The sequence below is a fragment of the Bubalus kerabau genome, chromosome 6, assembly GCF_029407905.1.
Source record: "Bubalus kerabau isolate K-KA32 ecotype Philippines breed swamp buffalo chromosome 6, PCC_UOA_SB_1v2, whole genome shotgun sequence".
NCBI lineage: Eukaryota > Metazoa > Chordata > Mammalia > Artiodactyla > Bovidae > Bubalus > Bubalus kerabau.
Genome location: NC_073629.1, coordinates 66,988,914 through 67,013,901, shown reverse-complemented (window position 1 = coordinate 67,013,901; position 24,988 = coordinate 66,988,914). Strand labels below are relative to the sequence as shown.

The following is a 24,988-nucleotide window of genomic DNA, read 5'->3' as shown; positions in this document are numbered from 1 at the left end:
AACAAGGCCATTTGAGCATTCTGTGCATTTCTTATTTCATCATTAGAATGTCAGTGTTGACTTATCTATTAAGACTCTATCAGTTGCAAAGAACAAATGAAACAAATGAACTCAAGAAATCTCCAACTGGTTTAAGGGGAAAAAGGAGGGAAAATGTCTTGGTTCTTATAGCTGAAAAGTTCAGAGGTAAATCCTGCTTCAAAAATGGTTAGATCTGCAGTTCTCATGCTGTCATCAGGATGTGGTTTGTTTTCTCTCAATTCTGGCTTCATTTCCAGTCTCCATGGTAACCCCTAACAGCTTCAGACCTTCCCTCATGGAGCCACGATGACAGTCATGGCTCCACCCTCTACAGCCTCCTGGTGGCAAGCACAACGGGAGAGGGGGAGGGCCTTTATCAAGCCATTCAAACAAAATGCTCAGAATTGTCTCATTGTCTCAAGTGAACCAGTCACAGAGACCAAGGAAGTGGTTAGGTCTGGGTCACAGGCTCTGTCTGTGGAACAGAGAGAGACTCTGAAGTACAAGGGCTGAGATTGTGAAGGTCCTGGCCTCTCCCATGTTGAAGCAAGATGATAAATTAAGAGTTCCCTTTAAGAAGGGCAAGTGGGTGCTGGGTGGGGAAATAGTGAATGAGCATGATAGTGGTGGGGTTTGTTACCTGTCTGCATCTGTGTGTGTCGGCATGAGTGTGTTTGTATCAGATATTTAATAAATTTTTTAAAGTCAAAGACTTGGAATATTTGATTTACTTGTTACCAGGTAAAGTATTTTACTCTGCATCAGCTAGGAATGTTTAAAACTCATTCTTCCTTTTCTTCTTCTACTCATCTTCATTTTTTCTTATAGAGTTTATCCTAATTTCTTCCCTGCCTGTCTGAACTTTAAAAACAAAATTTATGTTGGCTATACAGATGATGTAATTTAAAAAAAAGGGGTACTCTTTGATAGTTCCTTAAAGAGAAATATAAAATTTGCATATAATACCTCACTGCTATACACGGATCCAAAGTTAGAGCTGAGATGATCCTATAGAAAAAAAGTACTTTAAAACATTTCTCCCAACCTGTTTGTATTTGGAAAAATATAGAGATTTGCATAAATGATGTGGGCCTGTTACAGTTATAAAATGAACTTGCCAATGAGAGTATAGGGGGTTTAGAGATGTCAATGTTCTTAAACTTAGGTGAAGTGAAAGTTGCTCAGTCATGTCCAACTCTTTGCTTTACTACCCCAGAGACTATACAGTCCATGGAATTCTCCAGGCAAGAGTACTGGAGTGGGTAGCCTTTCCCTTCTCCAGGGGATCTTCCCAACCCAGGGATTGAAACCAGGTCTCCTGCATTGCAGGCAGATTCTTTACCAGCTGAGCCATAAGGGAAGCCCAAGAATACTGAAGTGGGTATCCTGTCCCTTCTCCAGCAGATCTTCTTGACCCAGGAATTGAATAGGGGTCTCCTGCATTGCAGGCCAATTCTTTTCCAACTGAGGTATCAGGGAAGCCCACTTAAACTCAGGTAGTATATGTTAGAAAAATAATATATCTCTATTCAATTAAGAGGTTTTCATATTGTATAAATATTGTAAGATTCAGGCATTAGGGTATCAGTTGCTGGGTCTTGATAAGCTTTAGGAGAACCACACTTTTCAAAAATGAGAACGTAAAGCAGTGCTCAGCTTTAGAACTTGATTTTGGGCATAGGTCCTATTGCTACTTAAGTATAAATTAGGCATAGCTAAATAAATTATATTTAACAATAAATCTTTTGTTATTAAAATATACAAGTGTACAGGGAAGAGTGTTGGGCAATGGTATAATAATTATAGATGAATTAAGAATCTTAATTAAAGTAAGATCCTTACTTTAAGGATCAATTTTCTTTCACTTTGACAAATTCAGGGCACTAAACATTTCTCACAAATTCCTTGTAAATTAACTAGTAATCACTTTATAAAGTTAATTAATCATCTGTAGCAAATTCTCCAATGACACAAAAAGTCATTATCATTATACATGATTAGCAATGTGATCAGTCACCTAGGGAGGTAAAGTTTAAGGAAAGTAATTATTTGGAGAATGTCAGCCATTGTTAAATTAGGAGTTTCTCTCATTATTCATATCTGATTAGCATGAAATATGAATCACAAATGTGACACTGATTCAACAGACAAATGAATATACTTGTTTGTATTCCAAGTATTTCTTAGCTTTCAGAAATGTTAAGTCTTAATGCAAATTACATTGATATCATGTTATTTTGGAGTTGTTAATATGCTTTTGTTAAAAATTTTAAGAAGTAATATGGCAATAAAATGACTAAAACCTGAAACACTATCCTCAGAAAAGCACTAGTATGTGTTTACCATTCAGTTCAGTTCAGTTCAGTCGCTCAGTCGTGTCTGACTCTTAGCGACCCCGTAAATCGCAGCACTCCAGGCCTCCCTGTCCATCACCAGCTCCCGGAGTTCACTCAAACTCACGTCCATCGAGTCAGTGATGCCATCCAGCCATCTCATCCTCTGTTGTCCCCTTCTCCTCCTGCCCCCAATTCCTCCCAGCATCAGAGTCTTTTCCAGTGAGTCAACTCTTCGCATGAGGTGGCATTAGGAAATGGCAAACAATTTGAATGAGTCTATGAAGGGCTCCCCCAGTGGCTCGGTTGGTAAAGAATGCAGTCAGTAAAGAATACTTGCAATGCAGAAGACCCTGGTTCGATCCCTGGCGTGGGGAAGGTCCCCTGGAAAAGGGAATGGCTGCCCACTCCAGTATTCTTGCCTGGAGAATTCCACGGACAGAGGAGCCTGGCAGTCTCTTTGCGGGGTTGTAAAGAGTTGGACACGACTGAACAACTAGCACTGTGTTCTTCTGCTGCTATGAAGGGAATAGTACGTCATTTGGTTGTAAAGTTGTGACCTATTTCACAACCAACCCAATGTCAGTCGGTGTGGCTTGCCTTGGAATGTTATCCATGGGAGAAAATGGTTTCTGGAAGATTTTGGGTCCTGTAAGACCTTATATGGGATTGACCTAACTTAAAGGAAAGTTGTCAAGCAAGTTTCTTCATGAATATTTAAGGCAGTAGTGTAAATTGTATATGGAACTACAGTAGGTTCTGATGATACCAATTTAGGAGTTTGGAGATCATTTCAGCAACTTCAGAATTTTAGGATTTCTAATTTATAAAGAGATCTAGAAATGTGTCAGAAGGAAATTTGAATGATAGTTTCTCAGTAATTTTTTTCCTGTAAAATCTTTTATTTGCTACATCACTTCAGTCATGTCTGCCTCTTTGTGACCCTATGGACTGTAACCTGCCAGGCTCCTTTGTCCATGGGATTCTCCAAGCAAGAATACTGGAGTGGGTTGCCATGCTGGAGATCTTCCCCACCCAGGTATCGAACCCACGTCTCTTATGTCTCCTGCATTGACAGGCAGGTTCTTTACCACTAGCACCACCTGGGAAACCCTGTAAAATCTTTAAAGATCTTTTAAAAGTATATGATAATATTATTTAGAGATAATGACATTGCTTCCTAGAATTATTTTCTTTTTTTTCCAGTGAATTCAAAGCAATGAACACTATAGAAAGTCATCCTTCTCAGATAAAGCCAAAGAAATTTTGGAAATAGATTTTCCTTAAACATTCCATGCTGGCTCTGTTTTTTGATGTTTGACACATATGTAAGTTGCTTGAAATGGGTTGATATTTATGGAAACTCTTAGGGAAACTAAGTGTTGGAGACCTTATGTAGAGGCACAGTTATAGATTTAATGGTTAAAATTAACAATAGTGGTCACTTCAGTTCAGTTCAGTTCAGTCGCTCAGTCGTGTCCGACTCTTTGCGACCCCATGAATCTCAGCACGCCAGGCCTCCCTGTCCATCACCAACTCCCGGAGTTCACCCAGACTCACGTCCATTGAGTCAGTGATGCCATCCAGCCATCTCATCCTCTGTCGTCCCCTTCTCCTCCTGCCCCCAATCCCTCCCAGCATCAGAGTCTTTTCCAATGAGTCAACTCTTTGCATTAGGTGGCCAAAGTACTGGAGTTTCAGCTTTAGCATCATTCCTTCCAAAGAAATCCCAGGGCTGATCTCCTTCAGAATGGACTGGTTGGATCTCCTTGCAGTCCAAGGGACTCTCAAGAGTCTTCTCCAACACCACAGTTCAAAAGCATCAGTTCTTCGGTGCTCAGCCTTCTTCACAGTCCAACTCTCACATCCACACATGACCACTGGAAAAACCATAGCCTTGACTAGACGGACCTTTGTTGGCAAAGTAATGTCTCTGCTTTTGAATATGCTATCTAGGTTGGTCATAACTTTCCTTCCAAAGAGTAAGTGTCTTTTAATTTCATGGCTGCAGTCAGTGTCATTTACCTTTATCTGAATCCTGCTTTGTGCCATTTTCTAGATTTGAGGACAGATTCAGAGACATTTGGTAACTTGTCCAAAATCAGCTAACAAATTAAGGACTGAGATTTAGTTTTGGGACTTTGATTCCAAGATTTTTCACCTGCAGTGGTTGGTATCTTATGTCTAAAAGTTATGTTTAAGTATTAAAAATGGAAAATATAAATTGACCTATATCACCAAAATAGGTTTGTAATTAGTAATGATGTAAAGGTTATTGAGGGTGTCCCTCATAACTCAGTTGGTAAAGAAACTGCCTGCCAGTGCAGGAGACTCAGGTTTGATTTCCAGGTGGCTCAGCTGGTAAATTATCTGCCTGCAAATTGGGAGACCTGGGTTTGATCCCTGGGCTGGGAAGATCCCCTGGAGAAGGGAATGGCAACCCACTCCAGTATTCTTGCCTGGAGAATGCCATGGACAGAGGAGCCTAGTAGGCTACACTCCATGGGGTTGCAAGAGTCGCACATGACTTAATGACTAAACCACCACCAGAACATGTTAGCTAGCATCCTTCGTGGGGCCTTGGAACTTCCTCCTGGACCACTTTTCTCCCAGAGATCTCCAGATATTTACATGGCTCATAGTTACATGCATCTTCTGATATTTCCATAGCTCACTGCGTCACTTTCCTCAAGACGTTCCAGCTTCCCAGGTGATAGTAGTAAAGAACCTGCCTACCAATGTAGGAGATGTAAGAGACGTGAGTTCGATCCCTGGGTTGGGAAGATCCTCTGAAGGGGGGCATGGCAACCCACTACAGTATACTTGTCTGGAGAATCCCATGAACAGAAGAGCGTGGCGGGTTACACTCCATAGGGTCTGAAAGAGTCGAATACGACTGAAGCGACTTAGCACACAAAGATTATTCAGTAGCGATATTAATATAAAGATATTCTCAGTATGGCCACTAGAGGTCAGCACTTAGCTGCTTTAAGTGGTATAACAAATTCTGCATTTTAGTGTTTTTTTTTTTTTTTTTTGGCCAGGTTATATTCAGGTGCTAAATATTATTGTGGCATATTGCAGATATAATATAGTTAATAGATTAAAAGCATTTTAGTAGCTGTCACTATGTTAATGTAATAAAACTTTCTAAAAAGTACTTCCTTTTTTAAAAGTTTATTTTGCTTTTCTCTTAAATCAGAGATTCAATCTTTTATAATACCAGCTAATTTCTCTTGTAAAACATATTTAAAATCTATGTTTATAATTTATAGACATAGCAAATTTATGAACATTAGCAAACAATTCATAATTTGTTCAGAGCATGCTCTGTTCTTAATTTCTTTTAAAATATAATAGCAAATTACAGGTTTTGCAAAGATCTATGGAGCAATTTATTACATACAATATTTCCAACATAACCATGAAGCTGCCTAATTGATACTTTTCTTGCTTCTACAAGACCAGGGGTTCATGGAAGGCAGATAACTTGCTCAGTTTTTAATCCCAGCTCCTACCCTAGTACTTCTCCCAGAGTAAATATTTGGTAAATGTTTATTGACTGAATGTCTGTTAAGAGGCACAAAAATAGTGAATCCACTGGGAGTAAGAGTCCTGATGTCATTTTTGAAGCTTTAGCCATTGGGCAAATTATTAAACTTTGAACCATAAGTTATTTGTCTTTGTAAAAGGGTATGATAAAAAACCACCTTATTGGGTTGCCAAGGCATTAATTAAATATGTATAAAGTTTCTGTCACATCATGAATAATAGGTATAGCTATTATCATTCTTAGCAATGATTACTAACAATTATTACTAGTAATACTGGTAGTGGTAGTAAAGGTAGAAACATGTAGTGGGTCTGGCCAACTCTGAGGCTGTATTTAGGATGGGAGTTTTTCTTTCTGCTGTGCCAACATAGTGAGATTGTACAGTTTGGACTTTAATGTTGTTGTTTAAAGAAGAAAACCATCTTCTTTTTTCTTTTTTTTCATTTTGTAACTAAGGAACACAAACCAGAGATTGCAAGTCAGGGTAGATCAGGTCCAGGTTCCTGAGCTCAGTGCACTAGACAGTGCTGCTGAACTTCTGAGGCACCAGAACCATGTAGCAAGTTGTTTCTTTCAGCCTGTGTGTGTGTGTGTGTGTGTGTGTGTGTGTGTGAGAGAGAGAGAGAGAGAGAGGGAGGGAGGGAGGGAGGGAGAGACTGATTCAGTGTCCATCAGCGAACATCTGATCCTGGTCATTGTTTCATCCAGCATTTAAGAGCATCAATCATATGCACCATTATTTTCTGCTTCTGAATGGTCTGTAGATTTCCTTATATCTTTTATTTTTTGCTTTATTGAAATTTATTTATTTTTAATTGGAGGATAATTGTTTTACAATATTGTGTTTGTTTCTGCCAAATATCAGCATGAATCAACCATAGGTAAATGAAGGTCCCCTTCTCCTTATATCTTTTATTTGTGCACATCTTACTTCTTCCTTGAAGAGCTTGTATATCACCCATATGTCAGTATGATCTTCAGGTAACTGTCTCAGTAAAGGCTGTCTATAGGCCCTATGAGAAATATTTAGCATTGCAACCTAAACAAAATTCTGAACTTTTGCAATATTATAAGTTTTGGCTGCTCTTTCACATTCTGGCTACAGGATCAGAGTTCTGGGCCTCACTTTCTTGAGTGCATACTAACTGCGCAGGTGCAAAAATTCTTTAACTGTAATTACAAGGATTCTTTCTGTACCTACCCATCTACCAGCACATACTGTATATAAGATTCCAAACTAGTTCCCCTGGGCATAAAAGACTGACTAAACTATTCAAGATATATTGGGAGTTTATTTTTTTAATAGGGGTGATATGTAGATGAAAATAATGACAATGTAGAGCAATGTTAAATATGCTCTATAAGACCTTATTCCTCAAAGTGTGGTCTAGGAACTGGCATCACCTGGGGGTCATTGGAAATGCAGAATCTCAGACCTTACTGCAGAACTACTGAAGCAGTATCTGCATTTTGCCAAGATCTCAGGCAATATGTTTACATATTCAAGTATGATAGCACTTTGAAGGCAGAAGGCTTTAGGGAATGCAGATATCACTTCCACCAGTTGGGGACCCAGAATTTCATGGAGGAAGGAGCCTTGAGGGAGACAAAGGAGTTTAATGGTAGAGCTGGGATTAGGAGGAGGCTGTCCTGGGCAAAGGTAGGAAGGAGAGGAAAGATGGTTTTTTTGAGTTGTCAGATTCCTAAGGTACAGCATTAGTGCAAAGGAGTAAGCCATTTGGGAGGTGGGGGTACTTCGGATCAGAGTGCCAGACTAGGGTGTAGAGTTTTTAAGATTGTACCTGTGACCAAAGGAATATTTTCATATATGTGAATGACACAGTCCAGAGGTGGAGAGGAGCTTCCTGGTCCTTTCGTCTTATTACCTAAAAGGATCAGAGCTGTCCTTTAGGAAGAGAAATCTAATGTGCCTCTGAGAGGTGGTTTGTGACTAGACCCAGAGATTAAAGAAATAGCATGGTATAACCTCAACAAAAGGCAGGGTAGAGAGATGCTCACCAGTCCCCAGCTGTTCCAGTCATTCCAGCTGAAATGCAGACATGTCAGTGAAGAAGCCAGATGAGACTTCATGTGACTCCAACTCCTGGTGTTGACTGCAACAACATGAGAGACCCCAAGGGAGGACCGCCCAGCTGAGCACAGTCAACCCACAGAACTGTGAGCCACAAAGGTTGGGTGCCGGGGACCAGCCCCGGCTGAGCCAGGGTATTCGAAGGAGAGACGGCTAGGCGAGGGTCAGGGAATAACTGCTTAATTACACTTTAATTAAGGATACAAAGAGTAATAGAATAAGGATAGCTCAGTGAGGAAATTCAGTGGAGAAAAGCGGCTGAAATAAGGATAGCTCAGTAGGAAAATTCAGTGGAGAAAAGAAGCTGAGTGGCTTGGTTTACGCGGAAAATCAATATAACCCGTGACACCAGGTTAGCTCTGACCACGGAGGCCGCAGGCGCCCTCTCGAATAGCGGAAGGTGCCCCACCTTAGACACCTTCTCGAGTGGGTCTTAGAAGCCCAGGCAAATAAATGGTCGCAGAGGACATCCGCGCTCCAGATGGACGCTCAGCCGGAAGTTAAAGGGAAGAATGACATGGGGAGACCAAGTTTCAGTGAACAAGGCCCGCACTTTATTTTCCAAAGTAGTTTTTATACCTTAAGGTATGCATAGAGGATAATGGGGGAAGGGGTAGAGTCATGCAGCAAGCCAGGCTTTCTTCCTGCAAACTTATCATATGCAAAAGTTCAGGTGATTGACATCATCTTCTGGCCCAGAGGCCTGTTAACATTTTAAGAAACTTATCTTTCTCTAAAGGTGATTATTCCAAAGTCAGGCGCCAGCCTTCCAAAAAGCATTGGACAAAGCGGCATTTTGCATTTCTATACACCCATTATATCAATCAATACACTGCCAAGGACACAGTAGGTAAGGAGTATGGAGACTTAGCAGCAAACATTGGCCCAACAAGTGAAAAACCCTTCACCAATACAATTTCTAATCAATCTCTTAACTACTCAAAGGAATCTGTGTTTAGGCAGTTTAGAACATCTCCTGCCTCTCACAGTTGGGAGGCTCTGAACAATCACATGTGGCCGGAAAAACCCATTCAGGCAGGCTAGAGGATTTCCAAAGGAGTTTGTAGGTTGAAACACTGTCACACCCAGGAATTATTAACTGGAGCTGTAAGCTAACTCTCTTTTTCAGAGAGAGGTAGTGGGAGACAGCCCCCCGTAAAGTCAGAGGTGTAGGTGAAAGCACAAAGCAGAAAGTAGGCAGACTCTGGTTTTGGGGGTAGATGCTCGAGAATTTCCAGGGGGACTCCTGAGGCTCGATCCCGCCTTTGCGTATGCCGAGCCTCTTTCCTCATGACCTTTGTCATGGGCGGAGTGCCTCACGCTGGCTCCCGGCAGTGATAGAATTCCAGTTGAGCTATTACAGATCCTCACTCAATATGCAATATGCCGGCTCCCAGCAGTTGGGGGTGGTTTACTGAGCAGCAACAGAAAACTGCGATGGGGAGCGATGGTGACATCTACCTTTTAGGACTGTCACAAGGGTAAAAGAAGATTTTTATTTGCTAAATCCTTAGCCCACAGCCTGGAATAAAACAAGCCTTCATTGTGTGTGTGTGTGTGTGTGTGTGTGTGTGTGTGTATCTATTATATATACATATATATAATATATGCTATATATATATAGCATAAAAGGAAATAGTATGGTGGCAGTGAGGATGGAGTGAAGATTAGAGAGGTTGCTGAAATAGAATCAAGGGGAGGCAGTGTTTGGTATACAGGCAAGAAGAGAAAGGTAATAGGGAGAATGATTGCACTGTTAACGACACTGGTAGCAACAGAAGGAGTAGCAGTTCATTCAGAGAGAAGTCATTTGGTTTCTTGACATGCTGGCTGAGATGCTAACAGAACACAACTAGAAGACTTGTGCACCCCTTATTCAGAAAGGAATATTGTAAACTTGTGAGAGAAGTCAGAGATGGAGCAAAGCTTCGGGACTTCTCTGCAGCAGCCATGGTGAAGCTAGTGTTGTGGTTAAGACCCAAGGCAAGACTACCTGAGGAGTGAAGGGACCCAGGCAGGTGCACAGGGAATGTTGAGTCTGTTTCCTGAGCACTTGGCTCCCACTGTTCGGAAATGCACTCTGAGGGCTGCTTTCCTCCTTTCTTGACTGTGATACTGTCGAGAGCAGCATTCCTTGTAGACATTAGAGTGTTTCTCAGTGGCATAGGAAATGATTTCTAAAATACAGCTGGTACCCATGAGCGCATATAGTTTTACTGCATCGAATAGGCCATAGCTAAAAAAAAAAAACAAAACTCAAAAACTGTCTCTCCAATTTGGATTTATCTACTGTATTTTAAATTTTCTTCCATTGTGTGTGTAGAGGTCTCTCTCCCTAATATTTTATAATGGTGATTTTCAAACATACAGTATGATTAGAAGACTTTTAAAATAGTACTTCATAGCAATTGCCTAGATTCTAACAATATTTTTATTTTATTTATTTTTTCTCTTCCCTTTATTTTATTTTTTTAATTAAAAATTATTATTATTATTATTATTTTACTTTACAATATAGTATTGGTTTTGCTATACATCAACATGCATCCACCACAGGTGTACACGTGTTCCCCATCCTGAACCCCCCTCCCACCTCCCTCCCCATACCATCTCTCTGGGTCATCCCAGTGCACCAGCCAAAAGCTTCCTGTATCCTGCATCGAACCTGGACTGGTGATTAGTTTCTTATATGATATACATGTTTTTTTTTTAATTCATCTAATTTTTTACTGAAATTGAAGTACATGCCAGGCACAATGCTAGGCTCTTTTCAATATCTGACAGGAGAAGTCTGAAGAATCCACTTGAAGTTCAAGACTTCTAACAGATTTACTTTACATGGGATAGTTATTTTGTTGATGGAAACAATGTGCTGGTATTATTAATTCATAAGGTCAGAAAAATGATACTTGAGTTTATGATAAATATCAAAAGTTAAGATGAAAAACTATTCTAGAGATAGAAGATGGAAAAAGCAAACCCAAGACCAACGTTTTGAAAATGTCAAGCAGAATTTTGAGCTATCAACTAAAAATTAAACAAAAATGCAGATAATTAAGATTGTTGTTGTTCAGTCTCCAGGTCTTATCCTACTCTTCACCCCCCCATGGACTGCAGCACACCAGGCCTCCCTGTCCCTCACCTTCTCCCAGAGTTTGCCCAAGTATATGTCCATTGAATCGATGATGCCATCCAACCATCTCATCCTCTGTCGCTTTCTTCTCCTTCTGCCTTCACTCTTCCAGCATCAGGGTTTTTTCCAATGAGTTGGTTTGTTTGCATCAGGTAGCCAAAGTATTGGAGCTTCAGCTTCAGCATCAGTCCTTCCAATGAGTATTCAGGGTTGATTTCATTTAAGATTGATTGGTTTCATCTTCTTTTTGTCAAAGGGTCTTTTTTTTTTTAAATTATTTTATTTTATTTCATTTTATTTTTTAACTTTACAATATTGTATTGATTTTGCCTTACATCAACATGCATCTGCCATGGGTGTACACGTGTTCCCCATCCTGAACCCCCCTCCCATCTCCCTCCCCATACCATCCCTCTGGGTCATCCCAGTGCACCAGCCCCAAGCTTCCTGTATCCTGCATCAAACCTGGACTGGTGATTCGTTTCTTATATGATATTATACATGTTTTAATGCCATTCTCCCAAATCATCCCCCACCTCCCTCTCCCACAGAGTCCAAAAGACTGTTTTGTACCTCTGTGTCTCTTTTGCTGTCTCGCATACAGGCTTGCTTTAACGTACACTTCTCTTTTTACCCATGCTATGTAGAAATTTTTGTAAAAATGTAGTGTGATTGTAATATAAAATTTTTGTACTTCTTTTTCAGCAAATATTAAAACAAAAATATTTCCTCACATTATTGCAAAGTTATAAACATTGTTTAAAATTACTTCAAAATAGTTCATGTAATTTATTTTATCATGCTAAAGGTGACTTCATGATCCTGTGTCTTATTAAATAAAAAAATGATTCTGTATCTTAGGTTTTTTTAAAACAAAATATGAATGCTAAATTCTTTTCTATTTTTAAGACTTTTTTTTAAAGTATAGATTCTCTTATGTGAAGAAAATGAAGATACTGTGTTGAAGAGATATCTGTACCCTGTGTTTGTAGCAGCATTGTTCACATCAGTCTAAGAAAATAGACTAAGGAAATAACCTAAGTACCTATGGGCAGGTGAATGAAGAAGTTGAGGTATATATACAATGGAATATTATTCAGCCATAGAAAGGAAATCCTGCCATTTGTGACAACATGGATGAGACTTGAAGACATGCTAAGTGAAATAAGTCAGAGAAAGAAAAACACTGTATGATCTCACTACTATGTGATCTGAAGACAAAACCAAACACCAAAAACTAAGCTCGTGGAAAAAGATCAGATTTGTGGCCACCAGAGGTGGAGGGTAAGAGGAGGGAGAATTGGCTTAGGGTAGTTAAAGGATACAAGCTTTGAGCTGTAAGATAAATAAGTACTAGGAATGCACACGTGCTGACTATAGTTAACACTGCCCCAGGATGTTTATGACAGTTAAGAGGGTAAACCCTAAGAGTTCTCATTACAAGGGAAAAACACTCTTTGGTATCTATGTGAGATGATGGATGTTCACTAAACTCATTGTGGTAATCATTTCATGATGTATATAAGTGAAATCTTTATGCTGGGTACCATAAACCTGTATAGGAATGTATGTCAATTTTATCTTAATAAAACTAGAAGAAAACATACAGATTCTCAGAAGTGGAAATAGTAATAATAGATCAAAGGATGTGAACATTTAAAAGATAGATACTTGTCAAATTGTTTTTCAAAAGCCAAATTTATTAATACCAAGGTCCACACCAGTATATTTGAGTGTTTGCTTCACTATATCCTGGCCAGCCTTGCCGTACATTAAAAATACATAAAAGTTTTAAGAAACTTGGCAGGGCCCTTGGGTTGGAACAGATCTGCCTGCAGCTGGACCTCCTTCCCTTTTGAAGTATGTATTTCTAGGTTAATGGTAAATGGAGAAGCTTTGGGGTCATGGTTGAAGCCTGGGGCAAGGTGAGAGATGGGGGGATGATGAAGGGAAGAGATTCAATTTTCCCTCACTTTTTATTGCTTAAAATATTTTTTGAGGCAATCTCAAAACTTATAGAAATGTTATACAGTACAAATTTTTTTCTCTTGAACCATTTGAGAATAAATGAACAATATACTATTGCCCCCAAATACTTTAGTGTGTATTTCCTATAAACAAAGGTATACTTCTGTCTAACCCTAACATAACTATCCAAATCATGAAATTAACATTGATACATTACTAACAGCTAATCATATCCTGTTTTTATTTCACCAAGTACCTTAATATTCATTACAGCAAAAGAGCACATTCAAAATCCTGTGTTATTTTTCCTTGTGTCAATTTGGAACAGTTTCCCAGCCTTGATTTTTATGACCTTCACACTTTTGGGGGGTGCAAGTCAGTTATTTTGTAGAATGCGCCTCAGTTTTGGATTATTTTTTCATAATAGCATTCAGGTTGCACCTCTGGCAGAAATATCATAAATGTAGTGCTGTGTTCTTTTCATTATGTCTTACCTGGAGGCATAGGACTTTGATTTGTTCTGTTTATGATGTTATGTTGATGACTTCTTTAGGTGGTATCTGCTAAGCTTCTCCACTGTAAAGTTATCCTCTTCATAATAAGTATTTGGTGAGGATATATTTTGAAGCTATGTAAACATCCTGTTCCTTGTGAATCAACCAACCAAACTTTCATCCATCTATTTGTCAATCAACCAATCATTTCATTACGGATTCTTGGTTTCCTGTTTTGTTCAGTAGGATTATAATCTATGACCATCACTAATTCTAATGCTCAGATTGTCCCTCGTTGGGTCAATGGGAATTCTTCCATTCTGATTTCTGTGTCTTTTCACATGTTCCCACCATTTTTTGGGAGACATTAGTTTCTGGAGGAGACATTCTTGGTTCATATTGTACTTTGCCTACTCCAGCCCTGGAATCAGCCATTTCTCTGAGGAACTCTGATTCTTTTTAGTGGAGAATGATATTTAACAACCAAGATCTGGGTGTTTTGTCTGCTCATTGCTATTGGGATGTCGCTTCTCCCAGACCCTCCCAGTGGATTGGGAAATGTGTGTGTTCATGTCTTTACCTCTATAGTTTTTCATCTCTCTCTAAAAATACGTATTTTACTGATCTCTACAATTCTAATTTAGCAGGGTTCATTCTAGTTTTCTCCTTTTTTCCTGTTACTCTTTCTCTGACAGTGACAAAACTTGGTTCCCATTATTCAGTGTTTATATGGTTATGTGATCCGTGCCCATGTATATAAACAATCTCTCATCATTGTGGCTGCTGTCTTCCTCTCCCCTCCCCCATTACCCCCTTCCACACCTGGACTCCACCCTATACCAGGCTGTCCAGCCAAGAGGAAGCCCTTCTTACTTAATTAGGACTTTGACCCCTGCCCCAGGTCACCCCATCCACATCCAACTTCTGCTCTGATTATGGTGCTCCTGTATGGGCCACATCTCTTCCCTTCCCCCAGCCTACCTGTGTTAGTACTGAAACGTTTGAGATGAGAAACAGTTCTTAAATGTCCTTAAGAGATCTAGTGGATTTTCATTGGAAGGACCAACCTCTTGGCTCATTTATAGAAATCATACAACCTTTGGTTTGTTTAACCTTAACCTGGGGACTGCCCTGGTGGTACAGCGGATAAGAATCTGCCTGCCAATGCTAGGGACATGAGTGTGATCTCCGGTCTGGAAAGATTCCACATGCCATGGAGCAACTAAGCCCATGAGCCGTAGCTACTGAGCCTGCATGCTGCACTACTGAAACCTGTGTGCCTAGAGCCTGTGCTCCATAACAAGAGAAGCCACTGCAATGAGAAGCCTGCACACCACAGTGAAGAGTAGCCCCTGCTTACACAACTAGAGAAAGTCTGTGTGTAGCAATAAAGATCCGGAACAACTATACACACACACACACACACACACACACACACACACACACACACACACACACACATATATATATATAATGGAGAAGGAAATGGCAACCCACTCCAGTGTTCTTGCCTGGAGAATCCCAGGGACAGAGGAGCCTAGTGGGCTGCCGTCTATGGGGTTGCACAGAGTCGGACACGACTGAAGTGACTTAGCAGCATACATGTATAAACATTAACCTGGGGGAAAAAAAGAGGCTGGGCTTTGGTATTTCCCTTTACCCAGCAGATTTTCACCCAAGTCCCAAATCGCATCCACACTGTCTCTTCTGGTAGCTAGTGCTTTAGAGGAATTACAAAAAGCCAGCGGTCTTATGGGGTCCCCACCAGGTGGTGCAGGTCTTATGGAAATGTTTACTCCTGAAGATGCTGGTTTCCCAGACTTAAAATATGTCCAGGCAACTCATTAGAAAAACAGAACCAGGGCACCATCTTCACTTTCTAACCCAAACTGGAAATGGACTCAAAAAGAGCTACTTCAATTCCATGAGTAAACAGATTAACCCCCCTTCTCTCCAGCTTGATTGCTCCATTACAAACTGTTATTCTTTGTCTTTTTTTATAGTTGTGGGTGGGGGACTGGCAGAGGGGACAGAACGAGCTAGTGACTATGGGGAAGTGGGGAAGGGTGTACTCTGGGTTTCCTGTCTGGGTTAGCCACAGGGTTTTCTTTTAGGAACTCTTGCTCCACCCACAGGGGCACTAGAAGTTCCTACCTGATGGACTTCAAGACAGAGGAGAGGTCGGGGCAGCAGCTGCAAACCTGGGTGCAGAAGATAGATGGTTTAAAACATCTTTGCTAACTTGATATGTGATGATAGCATCTTATTTTGTGCTAGAAGTATGTATATATGTATTTGTGTAACTTTTAGAAAATGCTTTTCTTGTTGCCCTTTTTCTCAGTCCTCTGATGCTGTTTCATGTATCATTAATATTTTTTAAAATTATTTTTGATAGCTACTACAATGTTCGAAGCTGGAAAGGACAAAGGTAATCCAGATGAATTTGCTGTGGCACTTGATGAAACTCTTGGAGACTTTGCGTTCCCAGATGAATTTGTCTTTGATGTTTGGAGAGTCATTGGTGATGCCAAACAAGAATGATTATGATGCAAATGATCGACTCTGGAAGAATGAACCATTGTTCCTTAAGAAAAAAGTAAGATCTGCCTTCAGACACTGTTATGGACTCTGGCTTGGTTTTACGTGTATGAATACATTCTTTTGAAATATAGTCTTGATTTTTGGGCACTTTTTAAATGCAGTTGTATATGGAGTATGCTTAAGATAAATTACCTCAAATGTAACCAATTTTAATATTCATTCAAAAGCTTTTTAAAAGTTAGTTTTAGAGAGTATTTCTAGATAGATAATTTTGTTTCCCATTGACAGCCGTGTTTTGTTTTTCACATAAAAGTTGATTGCAATAGCTTTGTAATTCTTTTGCAAGATCTTAATGCAGTAAAAACTGGGATTGCAGTATAGTTTGCCTCATAGAGTCTTCATTTTGTTATACTAGTTTTAACAGGATGGGTTCAGAACATGAAATGTGAATCATGCCTACTAGATGTCTAGTAACATATATATTTTTTTAAACCTGCTGAGTAAGGGGAGGAAGATTCCTACAGCCTGTTAAAGTCTATGGCCTACTTTCTGTCTTTATTAAAACAAGGATTGATTAACTTTTATTTTTTGCTTCTTTGTAATTGCTTTCTTGATTCTTAAACTTGTTGAAATCTATTGTGTTGTATATGTGTTTGCATGTGTAGAAGAAGGTGAAAAAGAGGAAGATAGTTTAGAAAACACTAATATTTAATTTTTTTTTAGCAGTTCTTACATTATTTCTTTTCCACTCATATCTACTCTTATGTTACCCTTTATAGTATTCCAGAGAAAGTTTTTTATAGTCTTTGTAGAACTTTTCTTTTGAAAGATGTTTACTCAGAAAATAGCTGTGTTTGAGGACATTTTTGGGGGTGGTTAAAGAGCAAAACTTTTAAGCCTCCTGAACTTTTAAGGAGATGCTATCAGAATAGATTTCCCCCAAGTGAAAATGCAGGAGGAAGGGAAAGTTGAGAAAAATATGTTCTATTACTTTGGAGTTCTAATGCACTCTTTCTAAAACCTTACATTATTGAGAAAATTGAGGGTAAATGACTGTCTTATCACTGTTACTTGACATTTTATAGATGTAAGGGAAATAGAAATGAATGGTTTCAACATAGATCATTTAATAAGGCAGAGCATGGTGTGACCAAGCATTTTTCTAAAGTGTTAGATGGAAAATGCTGCATACTGCCATAGTAATCGGAAATAATAACCTGTGTGAGGTATATTCTAGGAAATCAGAAGTAGTTCCCTTTTCATGCTGGGTTAATGCTTAGATAACTTGCTTTCTGGTGCGACTTCAGTTTTACTGCCTTCCACACTCTTTTTCACATACATTTAATTCTTTGAAGCTTGATATTCTTTGTCTCATTGATCTGAAACCTTCACAGAAACTGTTTGTCATTAACATGGAACAAAAATAGTTTATAGGAAGTGGATTGTCTTACTGCCCTTGCCCATCATTTGGAAATAGGATCCAGCTCAGGCTGTAGTAATTTGTTGCTACTTGTTTAGTGAATTTCTTTTGGAGGTTCCCACGTACCTGTTAATTGTTAATACCATTTCTTGTAGAAGAACATACTATAAAAGAGCTGATATTTTTTAGGATAGGAAAGTTATTGGATGACTTAGGAGGTTCACAGAAATATTTCAGTTTAAACAAAACAAATTTTTTGGCACTAGATGTTAGATCTGAAATGATGAGGCATTGTTTATTATTGATGCTGTCTGGTTCTCTTTCCCTTTTGCATATGGATGAATGCTGACACTTGGTGCAAATTCCCCGTGATTTATGGAATCCCGTATTTACAAAGTGGTTGTCCTTACCATGATTTCTCTAGAATTTTGATGTGTAAGGTACTGACAATCATGTACAATTGCAACTGTAACTTGCTTGTTAACATTACATGAGCATTTATCATTAAGGGTCTTAGCTGGGCACAGGTGCTTTCTTAGTAATACGTTTATGCCTTGAAATGTTCTCTCTCACTTCTACTCTAAACTGATAACAAGGTCAGTTTCTTTATGTCATTTTGTTCTCTTACTTGAAAATATATCACTTTTTGTACCTTTGGTAAAATTCCCAGTGCATAAAAAAAACAGGTTTTTAGGTCTCACAGTCTACAAGATGGGGCTACCCTTCTACTGTTATAATGACACAGGCATTTTTTAAACTGTGCCGTGTTTCTGGGAACCACTAAACATTTTCAGAATTCTGTTGTTTTTTCTCAAAGAACTTTTTTTTCATAGTGATGGATGATTGTTTTATTCTTTTTAAAATTTTGATTCTTGTTTTATTTATTTTATTCTTGTTTTCCTTTCACACAAAACAGCACCTTTCAGTGGCCACTAAGAGCTCACTCCATTTCCGGCCCCCCCCACCCCACCCCCCCACCCCCCCCCCCGTGTAGAAAAATCAAAGGATGTTTGAACTTTGGGTTCTTGAGCATAGCTTGGGTCTGACCAGGTTTACACATTCTGATGATTACAAATGAGTACATTTTGGGTTTCTGTGATGTTTCAGAAATACAGTTATATAATTATACCATGTGAAACTCTTTAAGAATTCAATTATAAAAGATTTAATCAGTCAACCTCTTTTTGAAGCTGTTATAGCCAATAGTCTAATGTGACAGATATTTAGCTAAATAGAGATAATTTTTCCAAATAATATTTAATTTGCAATATTCCCCCACACCTTTAACAAGTAGACATTTTCCAAGTGAGGCACACTTTATTTAGCTCGTTGTTGTTGCTAGACCTCCATCAAGTCCAGAGAGAGCCTTCCTGTTTCCTTCAGTTATTGCCTCCCTAGCATAGTAGCAAAATGAATTTCATCTGCAAATGGTGTTTTCAAAATAATGGTTCTTCTAATAGAGCACAGTTATCCACCAAAGATGTAAAAGAATGATCATATGATTACCCTTCCACTCTGTGATACAGCTGAAAAATATGAATACTAATAGTATGCTGTGATTTTGGAGGAAGGAATAGATTACAAGGACAGGTGAGTATTTTACTCAAGCTGTGGGTGAGTAAAGAGATAGAAGCTGCTATTCAACTCACAGTCCCAAGTATTAGTGCTCTGTGTAAAATGCACTTTTATTATCTTCTTGACACAGGTTGAAAGCGCTATCAGAGTAATTTATCATGATTATAAAATGTTTCTAAGATTGTGAAGTGTACCAGTGGCACAGCCTGTCCCTACCTGTTACCTGAAAACCTAGTTCCAAGAAATGACTCACGGTTATTATCTGCTAGAAGGGCAAGCAAAAGTTGAATATGACATCTTTATTTCATTGGAGGCATTACGTCTCCATGACACTTATGTACAGTCATAAATATTTTCAAGCTATAGAAAAAAATAAAAAAATTCTGAAGGCTAGTTTTAAGTAAACATTTTATATTTTGAACTGTTTTGCCATGCATACAGCATTGACTATATACAGGTAAAATATTCTATTTTTTTGAAAAGAAATTTTTTTTCTCTTTTATAAAAATCATATCTTACACTTTAAGATGTATTTTTGAGATTGAACTTGGAAATCTATTAATATGTGATATTAAAATTATATTTGATTTTTCTAAAAACAATATTTGCTGTATTTCTACTTACAGTGTATAACATTTCATGTATTGATCAAAAATAAATTATTTGTAAAGCTAACATAACTTTATATTTCTTATATTTAAAATAGAACTCCTCAAATAAAAACCTTTTAATGAAAAAAAGTGATGAGTGTTTTTATGATGAAAACAACAAAAATTTGGGGTTTTAAATGTCAGACTCCTTAGTTTTGTCCAAATGATGGGAATAACACACATGATTGTCTAGGCCTTTGTGATTTTAGCATGTGTGGCGCTGTGCTTAGTTGTGCAGTCGTGTCCGACTCTTTGCGACCCCATGGACTGTAGCCTGCCAGGCTCATATGTCCATGGGGATTCTCCAGGGAAGAATACTGGAGTGGGTTGCCATGCCTTCCTCCAGGGGATCTTCCCAACCCAGGGATTGAACCCAGGTCTCCTGCATGGCAGGCAGATTCTTTACCATCTGAGCCACCAGGGAAGCCCAAGAATACTGGAGTAGGTAGCCTGTCTCTTTGCCGGGGGTCTTCCCAACCCAAGGATTGAACTGGAGTCTCCTGCTTTGAAGGTGGATTCTTTATTAGCTGAGCTACCAGGGGACCTGACCTCCACCCACGGTGTTCCTCAGGCCTTGGGCCTATCCCCTACTTTACCTCTTCTTAGGTGACTCATCTGTTCCTGGGCCTTTAAACATCTTTATATTTTCAACCCCCAAATCATTATCACCAGGATGGGCCTCTTTTGGAGCTCTACCCTCAGATATTCAACTGTTTCCTTGACATCTCCACCAAGTATGTCAAAACCTTAACATGTCTAGCATGAAACATTAGACTTTTCTTGAAAGTCTTACTTTCCTTAATTTTCTGTGATAGGAAATGGCATCATAATTCACCTCATTGCTGTTTTCCTTTGTCAAATTCAGCAGCAAGTCGTTTCAATTCCAAAAAATACTTACTGAATATGTCTACTTCTTTCCAGTGTCGCTGCCGGCTATTTTATCCACATTTTATCATGTCCCTGTAGTTGCTCCAGCAGGCTGTGTGCTGACTGGTAATGAAGGTGCTCTCAAGAGGCTTACTGCAGGACAGGAGTGTTCAGATTCCTTTAAAATGAAAGTGTCAGCGCCTCATTTTTTTTCTTCTCTGAAAAGGTTTGACATTAAGCTCTTTTCTTTCTTTGAAGGAAGGGGCACGACTTTTTGGATGACTCAGCTTCTACTAAAAGTTTCACCGAGTCTACTGTGAAAGAACTAGGGGGACAGAGGCAAGACAAAGAACTTTCACAGGTGCAGACTAAAGCGGGGAGGGGAATGAGGAAATGTCACAGAGGTAGACTAAAGGCTATGGGCTAAAGTGTGTGTGCACATGTGTGTGTGAAGGGCAGAGAGAGGGCAGGTCTCAGGGGCCCAAACAGAGGAGGATGGGACCTTGTTTTCCTGCAGCCACATTGTGGTTAGATGGAGTGTTTACACCAACAGGAACAAAATTCTTTGAAAGATTTCTGATCTTTCATCATGGCACACAGGGAGACAGACCCACAGTGAGGAGTGGTGTTTGAGCACCCAAGACCAAGTGAGGAGTGGTGTTTGAGCACCCAAGACCAAGTGAGGAAGCTTGAATCATTGACCAGAGAGCACCAGCCTTCATAGAGCCAGTTCTTCCCACCCCCTATTTATTTCTATCCTCAGTGTTTAGTGACGGTTTTGTCTGTCAGCAGAATTGCTGGTTGTCCTGCAGGAGTGTTACCTCATCAGTTGGAACATCTGGCTTATTACTCTGATGGCCCAATTTCCAGGCTCTTTTTTCCAGTTTTCATACGTTTAATGTATATGTATATAACCATAAACAACATGTAGCATTGCTCTTTGTGTTCTTACAATTAACTCCAGTTGTATCACACTGACTGTGCCCTTTTGCAACTGATGTTTTTCATTTTATGTTTTTGAGACTTAACCATCTTTTTTCACCCTAGAATAGTTTTATTTTTAAATGCTGTGTAGGACATACAGAAAGTGTATGAATGGTTGAGAAAAGGGAACACCTGTAACTACTACCCAGTTACAGCCCATCACTGTCACCCCGGAAGCCCTGTTGTTATTGTCTGAATGCTTGTGTAGCCCCTGTATGCATGTGTTGAACCAGACTTTTTTTAAAAAAATTACACATAAGCTTTAGAAAAGTGAAATGGTCTCTTGAACACCTGGTGACATGTGGGGGTTACTTCTGTACTTGGGAGGCTGACCTGAGCTAGCACATGGCCCCCTGCTGAGACCTGGCAAATGACATGTTAATAGGATGGCAGAACTCCTTTTCAAGCTCCTTACTGTGCTCTCTAAAGCGCTGCCCGCTCCACTGACTCCCTCAGCTCTGTGCTCTGCTTATGTTGAACTTTCTTTTGACCTCTGTGCTCTTACCTTTCTCAGATCTTTTTCACTTGCTATTTTCTCTGCCTTGAACATCCTTTCTCCTATTTGCACAGCTTGGTCCTTATCATCTTTCTGTTGTTAAAGGCCAGTTCTTTGGAAAAGTCTTTTTTGGTTTTCTCCATTTCCTTTATTCTCTGTATTCTTGATCTCAGCCTTTTTGTTTCCATCACAACACATTGTTATTTGTGATTATTTTCTTAATTTGCTTTTATTCTGTATTTCCTATTTGAATATCAGCTTCTTCAGGGTGGGAATGTTTAGGTTGTTCTCATAGTTTTACCCCCAGCACTCATCATGGAGCCTGATATATATCAAGCACTAAAAAAGTAATTGGACTTTCCTGGTGGTTCAGTGGTAAAGAATCTGCCTGCCAATGCAGGAGATGTGGGTTCGATCTCTGGGTTGGGAAGATCCCCTGGAGAAGGAAACAGCAACCCACTCCAGTATTCTTGCCTGGAGAATTCCATGGACAGAGAAGCCTGGTGGGCTACAGTTCATGGAGTCACAAAAGTTAGACACAACTTAGTAACTAAACAACAACAAAAAGTAATTATCGATGAGAAATTTCAACAAATATATGTTGAGTGCCTACTGTGTGTCCAACCGCAGGAAATGCTGTCACCTCACCTAAGTCTCAGCCTCCTCCAAGGTAGGTCAAGATTACCCCATTTTAAAGATAAAGAGACAGGTACAAAAAAATTAACTTGCTCTAGGGCACATATTTTGGTTAGTGGCAAAGACAGTATTTGAAACTAGTTTTGAATTTGTCCTGAACTCTCTGCAAAATTGATCCTGTTAATACTTTACCAGAGCAATGTTCTGAATCACTCAACTGATGAAAGATGTGGAGGGGATCAAAACCAGGAGAACAAGGTTATAGACCTAGTTAACTGCTCTTACTGGCCTGAGTAAGGGAGCACATACACAGAGGTCAGGCCAAGAAGTATAAAGTAACAGATTTTAGGTTAGAACATATGCTAAAGGATTTTAATAGTTCCAGGTTAAAAAATATTAGTATTAATAATAAGTCCAGATTTTTTATAGTCACTGGCATGATTATTTCCTGCTAGTTTGACTGAAAAAAAAAAAAAAAAAAGATTAAGAAAAGAAAGGTCCTGACCATTTTTTGGAGAAAAAGGACTGGCCTTAGAAATCCTTCAATGCTTCTTTGGGTTGAAGTGATTTCATGGTTTAGTTGTTTTGACTTGGGCTTTGGGTATATTGCTTCTGGAGTCATTATTTGTTTATGTTTCAGTAAACTATTAAGGGGTGATTGCTGTGTTCTTCACACTTGTTTTTAATAGGATGCAACAAATTAAAAAAAGCAACAGCTTGTTATCAGATACACTGCATGCCATTTACTATTTGAAAATGTCATTAGCAATTGAAGTTTCATGGAGCATGGAATCTTATCATTAACCATTTTAAGACTAAGATACTTGAGTTCTGAGAAATGAATTGGTAGTTATATTGTTTCAGAAGGCTTATTTGTGGACTCATATTCTTAATTTATATGCCAAAGGGGTGAGTTTATAGAGATGATTATAAATTCCCTGAACATATTCCCTACTCAGTTCTTTTGTACACATGAGTAGTCAATTTCAACATATTAACTTTTGAGTTGATGAGTAGGGAATATTTGTGAGGCTTCCCTCAATATTAAACTGAAAGTAAGACTATTTGTACCTGTGGTGATTTAAAAATTAAATCAATCATGTTCCTTCCAGGGGTTACATATTCATTTGTAATTTGGACATGTTTATTGAATTCCTATTGAAATGAGGTGGAAAGAAATTCTGAGTGGGAAGTTACACTGACTGAGATAGAGAGAGGTAGAATTTTCAAGAGTGATCATTCTAAAAGTCCAAGGAGTAAGTCTGTGGTTCTTCTTTTTGATTTTCTTGATAAACATTGTTAGTAACCTTGGCTTAATCTTTAAAAATTAATTAGCTTCCAGAAAGATTCCTCCAGGTGATCTAATGCTTATTTCATTAACTAGAAACTCTCCACTACCTCCTTGCCAATATGGCAGAATTCACTAGGCAATTTAATACATTTACCTTGGCTGTCCAGAATGTGGCATTACCTGCCTTGACTTCTCCCTCGAGTCTATCTTCCCCCATGTGAACCTGAATAGCAGATCAGGTATTTGTTATACTTTCGTTGTATCCATTCTGACTTGTCTACAGATTTTGAGCTCATCAGAGATCCCACTAAGCATAGCCCCTTGACAACTAAAGTGCCTTTGATACCCGGATAGCTTCTCCTCTGACTCTTGGGGATTAGATCACGCAGTTTCAGGTAGTATTCAGAGGGATGACTAATTCTACAGAACCAACCAAGATTCCTCTAGACCCGAGAGGCAGAGAAATGACTGAGTGCTGATATGCTGCAGAAGTAATTATGGTTAATATCCTGTGAAAATTACAGCCGGTTTCATACCAAGCATAAAATTAACTAGGAACATTTAAAACGTTAAAACCTCATCCATGACTTCAAAACTTTTAAATAAGATTCAAGCAAACAGTTAATTGTGAATTTACTTGTTCTTTGCCTGAATAAATAAAACAAGTTGAGCTTCTTTGGACTTCATACTGAATATCAAGGGGATGATTCACATCACTAAAAAGCTTGTTTCCATTGAGATAGAATTCTGGCCAGACATTGATTCATATGTTACTCTTTCAATAGTTATTACTTGAACTAGCTTTTGTTCTCTCTGATATTTTTCTCATTTGAATAATTTACCAACAAATTTGAGGTACATCAAGGACTTTCACGCTCATCATAGGATATTTCCTTCTTGTTGTATATTAGCTCTATTAACACCTAATGTTACT

General features: G+C 39.0%; 1 protein-coding gene across 10 annotated transcripts in view; it reads left to right on the top strand.

Annotated features, from left to right (window-relative positions):
- Window positions 1-16,719, top strand: part of GIPC2 (GIPC PDZ domain containing family member 2) — a 100,444-nt gene extending 83,725 nt beyond the window's left edge. For 8 of the 10 annotated variants that reach the window (XM_055585366.1, XM_055585373.1, XM_055585374.1 and 5 more), the window contains one exon: window positions 15,990-16,719. In XM_055585366.1, the coding sequence (XP_055441341.1) occupies window positions 15,990-16,135 (146 nt within the window). In that variant the 3' untranslated portion in view covers window positions 16,136-16,719. Of the gene's footprint in view, window positions 1-278; window positions 637-11,073; window positions 11,300-15,989 lie in introns of those variants that run through there. The other 2 variants (XM_055585367.1, XM_055585368.1) reach the window with 2 other exon arrangements.
- The last annotated feature ends 8,269 nt before the right edge of the window (window positions 16,720-24,988 follow it).